This window comes from Neophocaena asiaeorientalis, unplaced genomic scaffold (genome assembly GCF_003031525.2).
Source record: "Neophocaena asiaeorientalis asiaeorientalis breed wild unplaced genomic scaffold, Neophocaena_asiaeorientalis_V1.1 scaffold218, whole genome shotgun sequence".
Taxonomy (NCBI): Eukaryota; Metazoa; Chordata; class Mammalia; order Artiodactyla; family Phocoenidae; genus Neophocaena; species Neophocaena asiaeorientalis.
Genome location: NW_020172818.1, coordinates 11,228,438 through 11,244,833, shown reverse-complemented (window position 1 = coordinate 11,244,833; position 16,396 = coordinate 11,228,438). Strand labels below are relative to the sequence as shown.

General features: G+C 44.8%; 1 protein-coding gene across 1 annotated transcript in view; it reads left to right on the top strand.

Moving 5' to 3' along the window:
- The window catches only part of OTOP1 (otopetrin 1), a 39,796-nt gene that overhangs the window by 142 nt on the left and 23,258 nt on the right, over positions 1-16,396 (top strand). Inside the window, 2 exon segments of the mRNA XM_024741847.1 lie at positions 1-175; positions 12,252-12,388. The exon segment at positions 1-175 is cut by the window's left edge and continues 49 nt beyond it. Of these exon segments, the coding sequence (XP_024597615.1) occupies positions 1-175; positions 12,252-12,388 (312 nt within the window).

The following is a 16,396-nucleotide window of genomic DNA, read 5'->3' as shown; positions in this document are numbered from 1 at the left end:
CTGCTGTTCCTGCTGGCCTGGGCCGTGCACGCCTCGGGCGTGGGCAAGAGCGACCTGCTGTGCTTCCTCACGGCGCTCATGCTGCTGCAGCTGCTCTGGATGCTGTGGTACGTGGGCCGCAGCTCCGCGCACCGCCGCCTCAAGGACACGCACGCCGGCGCGCGCTGGCTCCGCGGTGAGTCCCCGAAGCAGCGAGCCGGCCGGCGGGTGAGTGCCCAGCGAACCCAGCCTGCTCGCCCGCTAGCCGCAGCCCGACAGCAGCTCTGTACCCTTTCCTTCTCTGACTTCTCTCCTTTAGTCTTTTCTGCCTCCATCTTCCTGCACATCTTTTCTGCCCGCCTCCGCCCACCTTCCCTTCTCTCTCTTTCTTTCTTAAGGCTGGATTATTGCCATAGTCTCCTCTCTCCACCTTCAGGCTCTTGCCTTACATGCCATCGTTGGAACTACGGTTACACAAACCTATTCACATCTTTCCTTGTTTAAAGCCCTGCCATGGTTCCACGGACCCCACGATGCAGGCCACACTCCTTATCCTGGCATTCAAGGCCCGCTAAGATCTGAGCTCAGATGGCCTCTTTAGTTTAATCCTCTCCTTGGCCCGCATTCTGTGCTCCAGTCTCAAAGGCTTTTAGTTCCCATCACAATACTTCATGCTTATCTGCCTTTGCATATTCTGTTCCCTCTTCCTGGAATGCCTCCCACCTGCCTTGCTTTAGGAGATAGGGCTCAGGCCCCACCCCGTGCTCCCCAGTGATGCTTTTCAGACCCCATCTCTCACCCTTTGGGGTTCTGACCGCACTCCTTCACCCCTCACTGCACCCTGGGAAGGCACTGTGCTTCTTGTTGACACTTCTGTCCCCTCCACCACACTGGGGGAACTCTAAGATGCTCATCTCTTCGTCCTAGAGCCAACTCAGGGCCTGGTATAGAGTGGGTGCTAAGAAAATGCGGTTGAGATGAATGATGTAATCAACGAGTGGATAAATGTTCAGGCAGTGGGGAATAGAAGCACTTGCTAGGTACCCACAACACACTGATTGAAACGTTGTCAAGACAGGAACCCTTCTCTCCTCAAGGACCTTGCACTGTTGGAAGGGAGATAGACATGATGCAGGTCAAAGGGAGGAAGTGGTGGGGAGTCTGTGGAGAAAGCGGGTGCCTGAGAAACCTTCATGGGAGGGGCCGGGTACATTTCACTCTGTGTGGTCCAGACACATCACAGGTCTCTGCTTGAATTCTCATGTTCGATCTGAATTTAAGTCTCAGAGTGTGGCTGTCATTTTCCTTGCATGCTCTTGGGCACATTATTTAGTCTTCCCACTCCCCTAGTTTCAGCATGTGTAGAATGGGAATCACACGTGTAGGACCAGTGACTGCTGGGTACAGGGTGGGCGCCCAGCACACAGTCACTCTCCCTCCCACCCACACTCCCTTCAAAGGTCTGCCCCAAGGACACCTTCTCTACACACCTGGCAGGAATTACTCCTCACTCCCATGGGCTGCCACAGCTCTCTCTGTTGTAGAGCTCTTTGGCGCTTGTCTATTTCTGCCTTGTCTTATGATTAGTGGATATAAGCCTTGTTATCTGGATGGGATTTTAGGTTTCTTAGGCTCAGGTACTGTGTCTAGTTCATCTTGCCTTTGGAAAAACTGCACAAAACTGCAGCGTGACCCAGATTACTGCTCTGAAAGTAGTTGTTTCAGGGAGGTTCGTGGTTTTGTGACCCTATAAATGGAGTGAATCCAGTGTCATAGCAAACAAGCAAACAAGAATAAAATGTTATTTTGAGGTTGTTGACTTAAACAGGCTAAAACAATATTGCATACAGAGGCTTTTGACCTATGCTTTCCTGTAGTGGCAGGATCCTTCCTTGGTCTTTCCCTCACTTCTTTCCTACTCCATCCTTCTGTCCTTCTTTCTTCTCTTCTTCCCTTCTTCTTCTCTCCTCATCCATCCCTTCCTTTCTGTGTTACCCCTCTCTGTTCCATCCTCCCCCTCCTCCCTCCTTTCCTTTCTCTCGCCCTCCCTCCCTCTCCCTCCTTCCTCTTTTTCTCTCTCCTGCCCTCCCCTCATCCTTCCTTCCTCTCTCCCTCTCTCCTTTCTCCCTTCCTTCCTCTCTCCCTCCCCCACCCTGTTCTTCCTCACTCTTCCCTCCTCTCTCTCTCTCACTCTTTCCAGGAAGACTCTAAGCACTGGGACCCCAGTCAATGGGTGAATGGTGGTGCCATTTCCCAAGACTGGGAAGACAGAAGGAGGACTAAGTGTGGGGATGCAGAATCAGGATTCCTCTTGTGGACGTGTTACATTTGAGATGTCCATTAGACACCAGGTAGAGCTGGAGCAAATGAGGCAGTGTAGGAGAGCACATAGTAGGTGTTCAGTAAAGGGTGTGGCTGTTTAGACACTCAGCAAGTTACCCCATAATAACATAACTATTCAAGTGAGCTATGTGGATGATGGAAGTGGTGCTGACCCTGGAAGTCTTGGCTTGATGTCTCGGCTCTGTTACCTTCGCCTTTCTGAGTCCCGGTTTCCTCATCAGTAAAATAAGAATACTGGCCACCTCTCAGGGAGGAGCTGGGAGAGGTCGAGTGAAAGCTATTTGCAAAGCACTGTCTATCCCTGTAAATGAGCTGCAGTTTATCAAAGAAGCAAGAGCCTAATTATCCCCAAAGTACCCCAGGAGGCCATAATGCCAAGGGAAAGTGCCTTCAGCCCCAGCAGGGACTGAGGATTTCCCTGGAATTCTAGCTGGAAAAACAGGTTTGACTTAGCTCTGCCCTGGCTTCTGTGATGGTCTTAGAAGTCTGGGGCTCTGAGAAAGAGTCACCCTGTGGAATTCTGGGCACTGAGGTTTTCCAGAGAAAGATTTTGGGTCTTGGTATGGGCTGTGAGGCATTTCTTTGAGCAGGAAAACATTCTGTCCCACCTACTGGGTGTGAGAAAGTGAAGACTTTCTTTGGAACAAAAAATATTGACTAATTTTTAAAAATGAGTGGAAATGATGGATTATTCATCCAGATCCTCTGTTTGCTAAGTAAAGAGATTGATTTCTTCTGGAAGAAGTGGCAGCAGCTGGGATATCTCGTGCCAGTCCTGTGTGTCCAGTGACATGAAAACCTAATGAATAGCCATTTCTTCCTGTTAATTACCAGGGTCCTGTTTCTGTTCTGTTTCTGGTCTCTTAAAAGACCGCAGTGGTGAAGGTAGTCCTTTTCCTTGTTCTGGCCTGCCTCAAGCCCAGAGAAGTGTTATTAACACAAAATCATGGCAATGACGACAGTAAGACTAATAGCCACAGTTATTGAGTGCGTTTGGAATGCTGGTACATTAGAGGCATTGTCCCAGTTGTTTGTCACAGCGAGGCTTTCTTTGTGCGTGTGAATAATCACTCCCAAGTCTACTTTTACGAGATCAGATTTTTACAAAGTGCTTTCTAGTTAAAATGAGGCACATCCATGTATACGACACATTACATCTCTGTCCAGTGCACCATCCTTGGAAAAGGGCTGCTCAGGGCACTGTGTTCCTTATCCCTAAGGGGCTGCAAGTAAAGGGGCAGACGTGAGCTGCTTTTGTAAGATCTGCCCAGGACAGGTGGCTGTACAGGCTGTAGAGATAAAGATTGGGACACAGTGATGGGTTTTAGGAACAGGCGGTCCAATGGGTGAGAAAGTGAAGGTTGCTAAAAGAAATGGTTCCAAGTGCATGTGTGAAGAGAGGCGGGCTGCCATGCAGGATGGTGGCAGAGAGCAGAAGAGGAGGGAGAGGGGAAGGAGGAAGGCTGCAGGACACGAGGATGCAACTGTCCCTGCACCCAGGGGAGCCCACAGTCTAGGAGTGCAGCCAGGACTCACAGAAACCACTGGAGGATGACTGACAGGATTGCAAAACCTGGTGTGCAGTCCTGTGGCAGCGTCTGGTGTGGCCAAGGAGGGAGTGGTCAGGGTGGGCCACCGTGGTATTCCAGCCCACCCTGCTGACTTCGGGGCAGATGCAGCAAGTTCATGAACATGGGTCTGGGCTTCACCTTGTTTCCCTCCTCAGAATGCACGCTCATCTCAGTTTGATCACCTCACTCCTCTGCAGACACGGCCTCTCCAGATACTCCTCATTTCCTTGGGCTTCTGTCCCTGCTCTGGGTATAGTGAGCCCATGTCAGTGTGCCTAGCAATTCTCCTCCTTTCTTTAAAACAATAGTTTTCCTGAGATGTAGTCCACATAGTCTACAGTTCACCCATTTAAGGTGCACAAGCCGATGGTTTGTAGGATATTCACAGAGATGTGCAACCATCACCACAGTCAATTTTTAGAACATTTTATCATCTCAAAAAGAAACACTATGCCCTTTAGCTATCATCCCCCAGACCCTCCCCAGGAATAGACAGCCATGGATCTACTTTATGTCTCTAGACTCGCCTGGTCTGGACATTTTTATAAATGGAATCACATAATATGTCATCTTGGCGACTGGCTTCTTTCACTGAGCGTAATGTTTTCAGTCTCCCAGCGGTTCTTGGGGTGGGTGTTATCACCCTCATTTTCTAGACCAGGAAGCTGAAAGGGCATCAGGAGGAGGGTTGAGCCCCTGTCACCAGAAATATACGGACAGAGTGAGAAAGAGAAGAGAGATAAGTTCCTGGCTTCGGGACAGAGGGTGTGATATTAGCAGGTGACAGAGAAGGCAAAACCTCTAACTTCCATTTGGTTTCTGTCCTCTTCATCGAGCAGAGGGACCTTTGGAACTTGCAGGGAACAACAGAGAAGGTGGCCAAGCCCACTGCATGGGGGCAACTTTTGTGACATCGGGGCAGAAACTTTGGTCTGGTTTTGTTCAGCAGTCTGGACCGAGCTCCCATTCTGTGCCAGGCGCTGGCTGAGCCCTGGGGACAGCAGGAGGCTCAGGTTTGGCCCTGCATGGAGGGCTGCAGGAGGGGGCAAAGACGGTGCAGACAATGAGGGGCAGCAGAGCACGATGGCTAAGAGCTCCCCACCAAACCCCACCCCAACCCATGTAGCCTCACTTTTCTGCCCTGGTTCCCTCATCTGTAAAATGGGGAGGATGATACCCCCCAACCATCACATAGGGTTGTATGAGAATCAGTGAGTTTGTACATATAAAATGCTTAGAGAAACCTGTGGCATTTAGTAAGAGAAAGACATTATTATTATTCACTAAATGATTCAGTGTTATGATGTGCAGGGGATGGGTGGATAGGCAGAAGGGTAGCCTGGGGCAAGGGTTTGGGGGTTTAGGGAGAGGTCCCAGAGGAGGACCTTCTGCTTTTGCTGGAGTCTGGAAGTGAGTCCAGAGATGTCAGCAAGATCTGAGTTAGCTGGAACCCTATCTGCAGGCTTCAGATCTCGGTTTTGTGCAGTGGGTAGTGGGGAGCCATTGAGGGTTTTGAACAAAGGGAATGATGTGATCATACTTGTGTTTCAGAATGATCACGCCATCTGCAGGGTGGGACCTGGTTTTCAGAGGAGTAAAACAGGAGGCTGAGAGGTCAGTTAGGAATTAAGTGGACTTAGGGAGAATATGTAGGGTCTCAGAAAGCTACCCTGAATTTTAAAAATGATAAAGAATGCACAGAATATAGAGAACTGAGCATAACAGCAACTCCCAGCAAAATTCTGGAGCAGATCAAGATGCAGGGAGTTTTGAGCAATTCCCTCAGGAAAGGGAGCCATGATCCAGCCTGGGGTCACCGTGAGAGAGTCTTGCCTAACTGCATGCATTATCATGCATGTTTGGGGTTTTGGGATGGGATTTCTGCTCTAGTAGAAAATGTAAACCTGACGTCAGGATTTCAACCTCATGATGTAGCTGCCCAAAAAGCCGATGCTGGTCAGGCACTGATTGGAAAGGAGGTCAGGCTGCATGTGGAGTGTCATGTCCCCCTTTGAGCATCACATGGGTGCCTGCAGGAGGGCGGCCCCAGAAGGAGCTAAAGGATGTCCAGTCCAGGAGAGAGAGGATGTGGAGATGGTGGGGTGGAAAATGCTGCAGGCCCACCCCCTTCAGCTTCAGGTCAGCAAACGAGAGTCACTTCTTCAGGGAAGCCTTTCCCGATGCCTTCAGACCAGGTGTGGCTTCCGGGTTGTATGTTCTCATAACACCCTGTTTTCTTCCTAGCACTTCTCAAGCAGGAGATTGTGTCATTCAGTTTGTTTGTTGATCTGACCAGATGGTGAGCTCTTGAAGGCAAAGACCCTGTCTGAATGTAATTACCATTATAACCTGAGCTCCTGGCACAGTGCCTAACATGTAACAAGGGCCAGTTGATATTTACTGAATCATCAAATGGGTGAATGCATGGATGAATGGATGAAGGAATGAGTGAACCATGGCAGAATCTCCAGGGAAGGGGATGGCAGTTCTGGGAGGCTGACTGCAGTTCACCGTGGGGAAGAGCATTGTAATCTAAGCACCAGCTGGCGATGGAAGGGTGAGCCTCCCAGCCCTGGGCATGTCCAGGTGGAGACCAGATGGCCGCTGGTCATGATGCACTGGGAAGCATCCTTGCATGAGATGGGAGATGTGAACTAACTTTGTGGAACCTTCCACCTCTAAGAGCTTACGGTTCAAGATTCTAGACTCCTAGAAGGGATCTGGGAGCCTAACACAGAGGAGGAGTCTCCCCTCTGCCAACGCTAGACATTTTAGGATTATTCTCAAGGAATGTGGCTGGGGAACTTTCTCATTGGTTCTAATTCATTAAGTGTTTCTTTGTGGTTGAGTGATGACGATGATGATAACATCCCGTTTATAGAATTTTCTATTTGTGGGGCACTGTTCTAGGTGCTTTTCATGTTATGAATCATTTAATCTCCTCTACATCCCTAGGAGATAGTCAATCTTATTATCCACATTTTACAGATGAGGAAACTGAGGCACAGAGAAATTAAGTAATTGCTCAAGGTCATCAACTATAATAAGTGGTAGAAAAAGGATTTGAAGCCAGACAGTCAGTACCTACCGCTATACTCTGTGTACTGTGTTTTTATAGCATAATTGATTTTTATCAATATGCAAGGTGGTATTATAAAACCAAGTTTATCAATTGTGTGATTCAATTCTTCTGTGTCATATCTTATGTCTACTAGATCTGTCTAGTTCTGAAATCTTCCACTCTTTTTTTTTAAAGTAGCAGTTAAATATACAAAACAAAAATGATTTTATATGGGCTATTTGATTATTATGTCTTCCTCATACATTATGGGTTTTTTTCATGTGTAGTGATAAGGGTGGAAGGATTCTTTATCCTATTTATTACATTGAACCCTAAATCCCAAGTGGTCTGACATTAATATTGCTGTTCCTTCTTTCTATTCGTTTGCATTGCTACTTCCTCTTTGCCCACCCCTCTGTTTTCCACTATTATCACTTAGTTAAAAGTGTGTTTCATAAAAAGAACATATAGCTAGGTTTTGTTTTTAATTCAATATTCCCATCCCTTAATTAGTGCGACACTTAGATCATTCTAATTGTAATGATTTATATCCCAGACTTTATTATTTCTATTTTTCTTTATGTTGATTATAATGATTTATTTTACATTTTGTTGCCTCATGTGCCTTTTCCACGTTTGCTTTTTGGAGCACTTTGAACATTTTATTGTGTTTTTCTATTCCATTAATGGCTAGATTCCCTTTTCTCATTCTCATAACCAGATACATATTACTCCATTCTTACCTGAAAACAAAATATGCAACATTTCCCCCAGCAAGACACATTGCTTCCCACTCCAAGATCCTCCCACCCACTCTCTATTCCAGTGAGACAAGACCTTTAGAGTATACATTTGTTTCCCTCTTTTCCCCTAGTACCCATCTTTTTACCATGAGAACTTTGAAAGGTTTTTCATCCCTGCTCCCTACTCAGTCATCCCCAATTTTATTCTGTATCACAAGTCTTTATATAGCATGTAAATGACACATTTCCAGACAGTTTATCTTCACCCATTCGGATTTAACCTCTCTTATCTTGCTTTCTTTTCTATTAATCTGTTTATCTACTGGACTATTCACCCATTCACTCATTCATCCATCCATCATCCATCCATCCATCCATCCATCATCCATCCATCCATCCATCATCCATCCATCCATCATCCTTCCATCTTTTCATCCATCCATCATACATTCATTTACACCCTCCCTCCCTTCCTTCTCTCCTTCCTTCCATTATATGTCCATCTACCTCTTCATTCTGTTGCAAAGTTTGTTGCTCACTGTCGTTGCCTCTCCTCTTCGTCTTCTCTCATTGAGAGGACTCTCTCCTAATTCACTGGTTGTTTGGTTAAAGCCCTTTTTCAGGTGAGTTATGTGGATGATATTTTTCTCCCTGTCCTTTTTTTGTCTGTTCAACTGTCCTTTTTTGTCTGTTCAACTGTCACCTTCTCAGAGAATCCTTTTCTGACCACCACTTTTCAGGTGAGTTATGTGGATGATATTTTTCTCCCTGTCCTTTTTTGTCTGTTCAACCGTCACCTTCTCAGAGAATCCTTTTCTGACCACCACCGTCAACCTCAGTCCTCTTCCCTGCTTTACTTTCCTTCATGCACTTAGCACTTCCTGACATTTCTTCTATGTTTATTATTTATTTGTTTATTTTTCTGCTTCCCCACTCAACGTTAAACTCATCAAGGACAGGTACTTTATTTTACTGACATTTTAATATCCCAAGTACCTGGATCATAGTTGAACAACAAATAATTGTCAAACAGTTATATTTGGCATACCTTCATATATCTTTCTGTCTTTTGCCCTGACAAGTGGGTGCCATCTTGGCTGGGAATAGGGTTCTTGAGATGCAGTCCTTTCCTTGCAGTGGACTCTAGCTACTCTTCCTCTGGCTTCTGGTTTCCCACGATGCAGATGAGAAGTCTGGGGCCAGCTCATCGCTCTATATTCTGTGTACTCCACAATTTATGCAATACTATATGTGTGTATTTTTGTTTCTCCAGCAATCTTACTTGTTTACCTTTGAGCCCCTGGCAAAATGCCTCATGCATAGTATGAGTCCCTAAAATATTTGTTGTACAAATAAATGGACGGAAGGATGGATGAAGGAAGGAAGGGCTTTAAGAGCGTGAGAAGGCACGTGATGTGTTTGTTACAGCTCTTGAAATGTCAGTGGCAAAGATCAGTGGTTCTCAAGGTGGGGTCCCAGATCACCAGCATCACCCCACCTGTGAACTTGTTAGAGATGCAAATTTGGGGGCCCCACCCCAGATCTATTGAATCAGAAACTCTGGGGGTGCGGCCCAGCACACTCTGTGTTTTAACAAGCCCTCCAGGTGATTCTGTTGCAGTTTGTGAGCCACTGCTGTGGACCAATCTCATTTTATAGATGGGAAAACCGAGGCCGGGAGCATGGAAGTGACCTGTCTGAACTCCCATGTTCCATTGGTGGCACAGCCAGGTTCCCAGAGTTACAGCCTGTGCCCTTGCCACCCAACCAGGCTGCCTCACCTCATCTTGCTATTTCTCTTTGTAATCAAAACGAACCATGCATTTATCAAACCATTTCAAAGCCCTGGGATTGATTCTCCACTCTTACAAAGTTTCTGATTTCACTGGGGCATTTCCAGGATTTAAGAAAATGTGACTTAGAGTTGTTTCTATAATGCTTTGAGCAATGGAAAGGAGCCAGGCGATTGCATTACTCTTCACTGGAGGCTTCTTAGGCCAGAGCTGTAATATTATAGCTCCCTGTTATGACTCATGCCCTTCTCTCTTCTCGTGCCATAATTCATGTCAAACACGATCCAGTTTCCTCTGTTCGTGGGAGAGAATGTATGAATGGTGGTTAATGTTGGCCCAGAAGGGGGATTAGGGACTGTAACATCGATCAAGTCCCCACCATCATTATGGTTTTCTTGCTATTTTTTTTCATTTGGTTACGAGTTTCTTTTTAATGTATTTTGCATATTCCTTCCCAGTCTTACTCATATGCACATTTCTTGTTTGTTTAATTTGTTGTCAACTATGCTGGATGTACCATCAGAGAACTTGCCTTTCTTCACTTCACTAGCACAGCCCTTTTCATGCCACTGCTCTAGACCCCTCCCTATCATTTTGAAAAAATAAACTTTCTATTTTACAGACGAATTGCAAAGATAGTACAGAAAGTTCCTGGATACCTTATACCCCTTACTTTTATTATTTAGAGCAGGAATTTAGGATCAGAGAACTGAGATTTTTGAGCAGAACAGTGACACTCTTAGATGGATCATTTTGGGGGGAAAACTTCTAGAGGACTTGTGTTGTTTTGGCCAAACTTTGTTGAATGTACGTCCCTTATCAGACCCTGGAATGTGCATGAGGTCGGTCCAGTGATAAACGAGACATAATATTGTCTCCTACTTTCAGCTTGTGAGGCCGATAGTCGAATTTGCTTTATATATATTTAAAACTTTTAAAATTGTGATAAAATAGACATAACGTACAATTTACCAACTTAATCATTTAAGTGTACAGTTCAGTGGTGTTAAGTACGTTCATATTGTGAATTCATTACAATTGTAATGTCCAACACGCTTTCATCTTGTAAAACGAAAAGTCTGTATCATTAAATAACCCCCCATTTCCCAGCCCCTGGTAGCCACCATGTTGATTTTTCCCCTATGAACTGAACTATTCTAAGGCATCTCCTAGGAGCACAGTCATGCAGCATCTGTCCTTCTGTGACTGGCTTGTTTCACTCGGCATAATGTCCTCAAGGTTCATCCATGGTGTAGCAGGGGTTGGAATGCCTTTCCTTTTTAAAACGGAATCATATTCCATTGCACAGATATTCCACACTTTTTTTTAAAAAAAAACAGGGCAATTAAAAAATAAATTTATTTATTTATTAAATATTTACTTATTTATTTTTGGCCGCATTGGGTCTTCGTTGCTGCGCGTGGGCTTTCTCTAGTTGCGGCGGGCAGGGGCTACCCTTTGTTGCAGTGCGCGGGCTTCTCATTGCGGTGGCTTCTGTTGTTGCAGAGCATGGGCTCTAGGTGTGCGGGCTTCAGTAGTTGTGGCACAAGGGTTCAGTAGTTGTGGCTCACGAACTTTGTTGCTCCGCGGCATGTGGGATCTTCCCTGACCAGGGCTTGAACCTTGTCCCCTGCATTGGCAGGCGGATTCTCAACCACTGCACCACCAGGGAAGTCCCTGCCAAGCTTTATCTGTTCATCCATTGATGGACACTTGGGTTGCTTTCACCTTTAGGCTATTGTGAATAATGCTGCCATGAACATGGGTGTATATGCTTTTGTACCTGCTTTTGATCCTCTTGGGTATGTTGCTGGACCATGTGGAGTTACTGTTTTTAAAATTTTGAGAAACTGCCATACTGTTTTCCATAGTGGCTACACCATTTTACATTCCATCAACAGTGTATAAGCGTTCCAATTTCTCCACGTCTTTGCCAGCATTTGTTATTATTTTACTTCTCTCCTATTTCTTTTCTTTTTTTTTTGGCCATGGCACACAGCATGTGGGATCTTGGTTCCCTGACCAGGGATCGAACCACACCCCCTGAAGTGGAAGCATGGAGTCTTCTCACTGGGGAAGTCCCTGAGGTGTTATTTCCTAGTGATTTTCATTTTCATTTCCCTAATGATTAGTGATGTTGAGCATCTTTTCATGTATTAATTATCCATTTACATATGTTCTTTCGAGAAATGTCTATTCAAATCCTTTGTTTATTTTTTATTTTTTTTATTAATGGTTAAATTGTAGTTCTGTATAGAGTCTGGACCCTCACACCTTATCAGATATACGATTTGTGAACATTTTCTCCATTCTGTGGGTTGATAGTGTCCTCTGGTGCATAATTTCTTTTTCATTTTGATGTAGCCCAAGTTACCTATTTCTTACTTTTGTGGCTTGTGCTTTTGGTGTCATATCCAATAAGTCACTGCCAAATCCAACATTATAAAGATTTCCCCCTATGTTTTCGTCTAAGATTTTTATAGATTTAGGTCTTACATTTAAGTCTTTGATTCATTTTGAGGTAATTTTTGATATACTGTGAGGTAAGCATCCAGCTTCATTCTTCTGCATGTGGATACCCAGTTTCCTAGCACTGGTTGTTGAAACAAATGTACTTTCCCCATCGAATTGTCTTGGCACTCTTGTCAAAAATCATTTGACCATTTATGTGAAGGTTTAATATAATTTATTTTGAAATGATATTAGTGCATATTAACACTTATATGTGTGTATTTCTACCCATCCGCCTCCCCAAATTTAGGTAGTATCACGTTGTTTGCAGTCATTACCATCATCCTGGGATGCCTGAAAATTGGGTACTTCGTTGGATTTTCTGAATGTTTATCAGCCACAGAAGGAGTTTTCCCTGTTACCCATGCGGTACATACTCTGTTGCAGGTAAACCACACGACGCTTGTTGCTTGTTCCTTGTTGCCTGGATTCCTGTTAAGTGTATCCCAGGGTATATAAAACGGTCCTTCAGCTGCCTGCACTGTAGAGTGGGACGGTGTCCTCTTGGCCATTTTTGTGGGAATCTTGAGTGGCGGAACTTACACTGATGAAGAATCAGGAAACTCTGCCAAGTCAGAGTCCACCAGAAAAGGCTCTGGGGAGTTTTATTTAACAGTTTTATTGAGATATAATTCACATACTATACAATTCACTGATTTAAAGTGTACATTTCAGTGGTTTAGTATATTCATAGGGTTGTGCTACCATTACCACAGTCCACTTTAGAGCATTTTCATCACCACCAAAAGAAACTTTGTGCCATTACAGTCCCTCCTCTGAGTCACTGAGACCTTTTCTTTGTTCATTTGTTCTTTGCTTACTTGTGGATTAAATTCTTTAGAAATGAATGAGGGGTTCATTCTCAGCCTTGGTCAACTTGGTGTGGGTAAGAAATAAGGATTTGATATATAATTTGAACCTATAGCTTAGAATCAGAAAAATCTCATGTTTGAAAAAAACCTTAGATGGATCTCCAGTGTAGCTTCCATCCTTGGCAGAAATCCCTGGAAATGGCAATCAGAGTTGAGATAACAGTAAAAGTAATAAGTAGTACGTCTATAGGACTTTTGCAAAGTACTTTTCATTTTCACTTCGTGTAGTGCTTTCAACAACTCCACGAGAACAACTGTCAGATTGTCACACTAAGGAAGGAGAGGGGACAAATGACTTGCCCTAAGTCACAGCCAAGATGCCATGATTCTTTTTTTTTTATATTACATTGTCCGTGGTTCTTCTCCACAGAAGTCACCCAGAAAGACCATGAACTTGGTCCAGGCATACTGTCATTGCTCAAAATATTTCTGCATTCCCGATTTAGGAACATCCTTCAGGACCAATTTCTCACCTCCGAATGCCAAGGATGCCATTTTTAATCTCAGTCTTTTATCAGAAAGTGGTCTCCACTCTGCACCCAGGTGACTGCCAGTCAGCTCTTGGTGACCTTACGGTGTTTCTTGAGATCAAACACACTCTCACAAGTGAAACTCTGTGAGAGACGAGCCTGGTAGCAGTTTGCCTCTGCGGGAGGAACAGGGTGGCAACATCGGTGGAACAGGGTGGCAGCTTCCAGGGAGACTTGTTTGAACGGGTCGCCTTGCGTTTTGAGGGTTGTTAAGGGCTGAACTGTGTCCCCTGCATTCAGATGTTGAAGTCCTAACCTCCAGGACCTCACAATGTGACTGTGTGCAGATAGGGTCTTGACGGCAGTAATTAAGACTAAATAAGGTCATGAGGGTGGGCCCTAATCCAATAGGACTGGCATCTTTATGAGAAGAGGAGGGAAGGACACAGACACACAGTGTGAGGACGCTGAAGGGAGGTGGCCATCTGCAGGGCAAGGAGAGGGGCCTCAGGAGGAACCAACCTGCCAATACCTTGATCTTGGACTTACGGCTTCTAGAACTATGGGAAAATTAATTTTGGTTGTTTGAAGCCATCTAGTCTGTGGTACTTTGTTCTGGAAATGCCAGTAAAGGAATACAAGAGTTAACTGGTTATTTATTCCAGGGGCGTCCAATCCCATGATGACAGTCTTATAGTGATGCCGGTGACAACATGGAAAGCCTTAGGGGACCAGAAAGAACTTCCTTCCTCCCTCCCTCCCCCCTTCCCCCCTTCCTCCCCTTCTTTCCTCCCTCCCACCCCTTCCTCCCTCCTTCCACTCTGCTCTCTCTCTCTCTCCCTCCCTGCCTTCCTTCCACATGGGGCAAAACCCTGTGTTCAGTACTGTGAGTCCAGGGTTGAAAAGCTGTGGTCTGTGCCCCATGGAGGTGTCAGAGCGGGAGACAATCACCAAAACAGACTCTGTCCTCACTGTCAATGCTTTGACATAATCGCCTAGAGGGGGTGCCAGGAAGGGCCTCTCACTAGCTTTGGGGTGCGGGGTGGTTGTCAAGGAGAGAGGGGTGTGGTGTGTCAGACACCATTACAAAGGACATCTGGGGCTGTGAAGTCTCTCCACCAGATGGGGGGAAGATGTGTGGCCCACGGGGGAAGGTGAGCAGGGGTGACAGGCCCGGACTGGAGCCATGGTTTAGTGTAGGGCTTATAAACATGCACTCTGGTCAGACTACCTGGCTTTGGCTCACACCAGCAGTGTGACCTCGGGCAAATGTGTTAACCTCTCTAGGCCTCATGGGTCTCATCTGTAAAAATGCCTCCTTCACGGGGTCGTTGTGAGGATTAAGGTGCTGTGTGTAGAGCACTTTGCAGTGAGCGCTTGGTCAAGGCTGACAACCACTTAGCAGCTTTGACTTTCCTTGGGGGCAGTGGGGAGCCATTGAAGGTTCTCGGCAGAGGAAGGACATGGACAGAAGTGAGTTTTCAAAAACCGTTACTTGGTGGGTTGGGGATCTCTTTCTTCCTCATTTAAGGCATTTGGTCAGTAGGTCAATTAATCAATCTTTCTATACCTATTGGACACTTACTACGTGCATTTGTGACGTTAGATGATGGGAGAATACAAAACATTACTTTCTAAAACATACTATTTATTTTTAAATTGTGGTAGAGTACATATACCATGACATTTGCCACCTTAGCCATTTTTATGTGTATGGTTCAGCAGTGTTAAGTATCCTCACATTTCTGTGCAACCAATCAGCAGAACTCTTTCATCTTGCAAAGGAAGTTCTGTCCTCTTTAAACACTAACTCCTGATTCCCACCACCCCTAGCCCCTGGCAACTGCCATTCAACTTTCCATCTCTATGAATTTGACTATTTTCTGTCTCTTTGAATCAGACAAGTGGAATCCTACAGGATCTGTCCTTCTGTGACTGGCTTACTTCACTTAGCATAATGTCCTCAAGGTTCATCCATGTCGTAACGTGTCAGAATTTTCTTCCTTGTTAAGGCTGAATACTATTCCGTTGTGTGGATGGACCACGTGTTGTGTGGACACTTGGGTTACTTCCATCTCTTGACCATTGTGAATAATGCTGCTGTGGATATGGCTGTACAAATATCTTTTTGAGACCCTGCTTTCAGTTCTTTTGGATTTGTACCCAGAAGTGGGATTGCTGGGTTGTATGGTAATTTAAAAAATATTTATTTAAAAAATATAGTATAACATTACTGAAAAAATTGAAAAAGAGACTAAAAATGTGTCTGTAAGCCCATTAACTGAAATATTTGTGGCTGTTTTTATGTGTTCCCTCCATTCTTTGTACTCAAGTGTACATTCTTGGCAAAGTTCTACATGTAAGGTGCAGAATTTACTGTTTTGAGTGTCTCACTTAAAAAATCATAAACATTTTTGTGTTGCTATGTAGTCTTTATCAAGAATCAGTTAAGTGGTCCTCTAACTTAGAATTCATAGATAAAAGCTAATTTACTTCAGTGTTTCCCTGTTGTTGGGTTGAATGTCCTCTTTACCAGGAGTCACTACTATCTGTTTTTTAAATTGTTAGATGTTTCGAGAATCATGCCTGAAAGTGTTTTCCAGAGCAGGATAGTAAATCTTAGGTGAAATGATGTGGAAGAGAGAGTATGTGTAAGTGTAATTTCTTGTGTGTTGTTTGATTTTCTTTTTTATGACACTTAATTGAAAATGAAGGCTAAATGAGACAAATTTATAAAGTGCCCAACTGTGTTCGGCACGTAGTAGGTGCTCAACATGTGTTTGTGTCTAAATAAGGCCCCAAATGCTTTTAGAGCTCAGAAAGTGCCTGGGACAGAGGAGGTGCTCATTCAGTGTCCACACATGAGTGAGTTGAGAGCAGAGAGATTTTACTGTAAAGGTATCTGCTCCAGGCACTGTTCTAAGTAGTCGACATGGATTGTCCTATTTCACTGCTCACAACACCCTCCAAGGTAGGTTCCACTATCATACCCATTTCATAGATGGGAAAATAAACCTGCCCAAGGCCGAGAGAGCCAGGATTTGCACACGGGT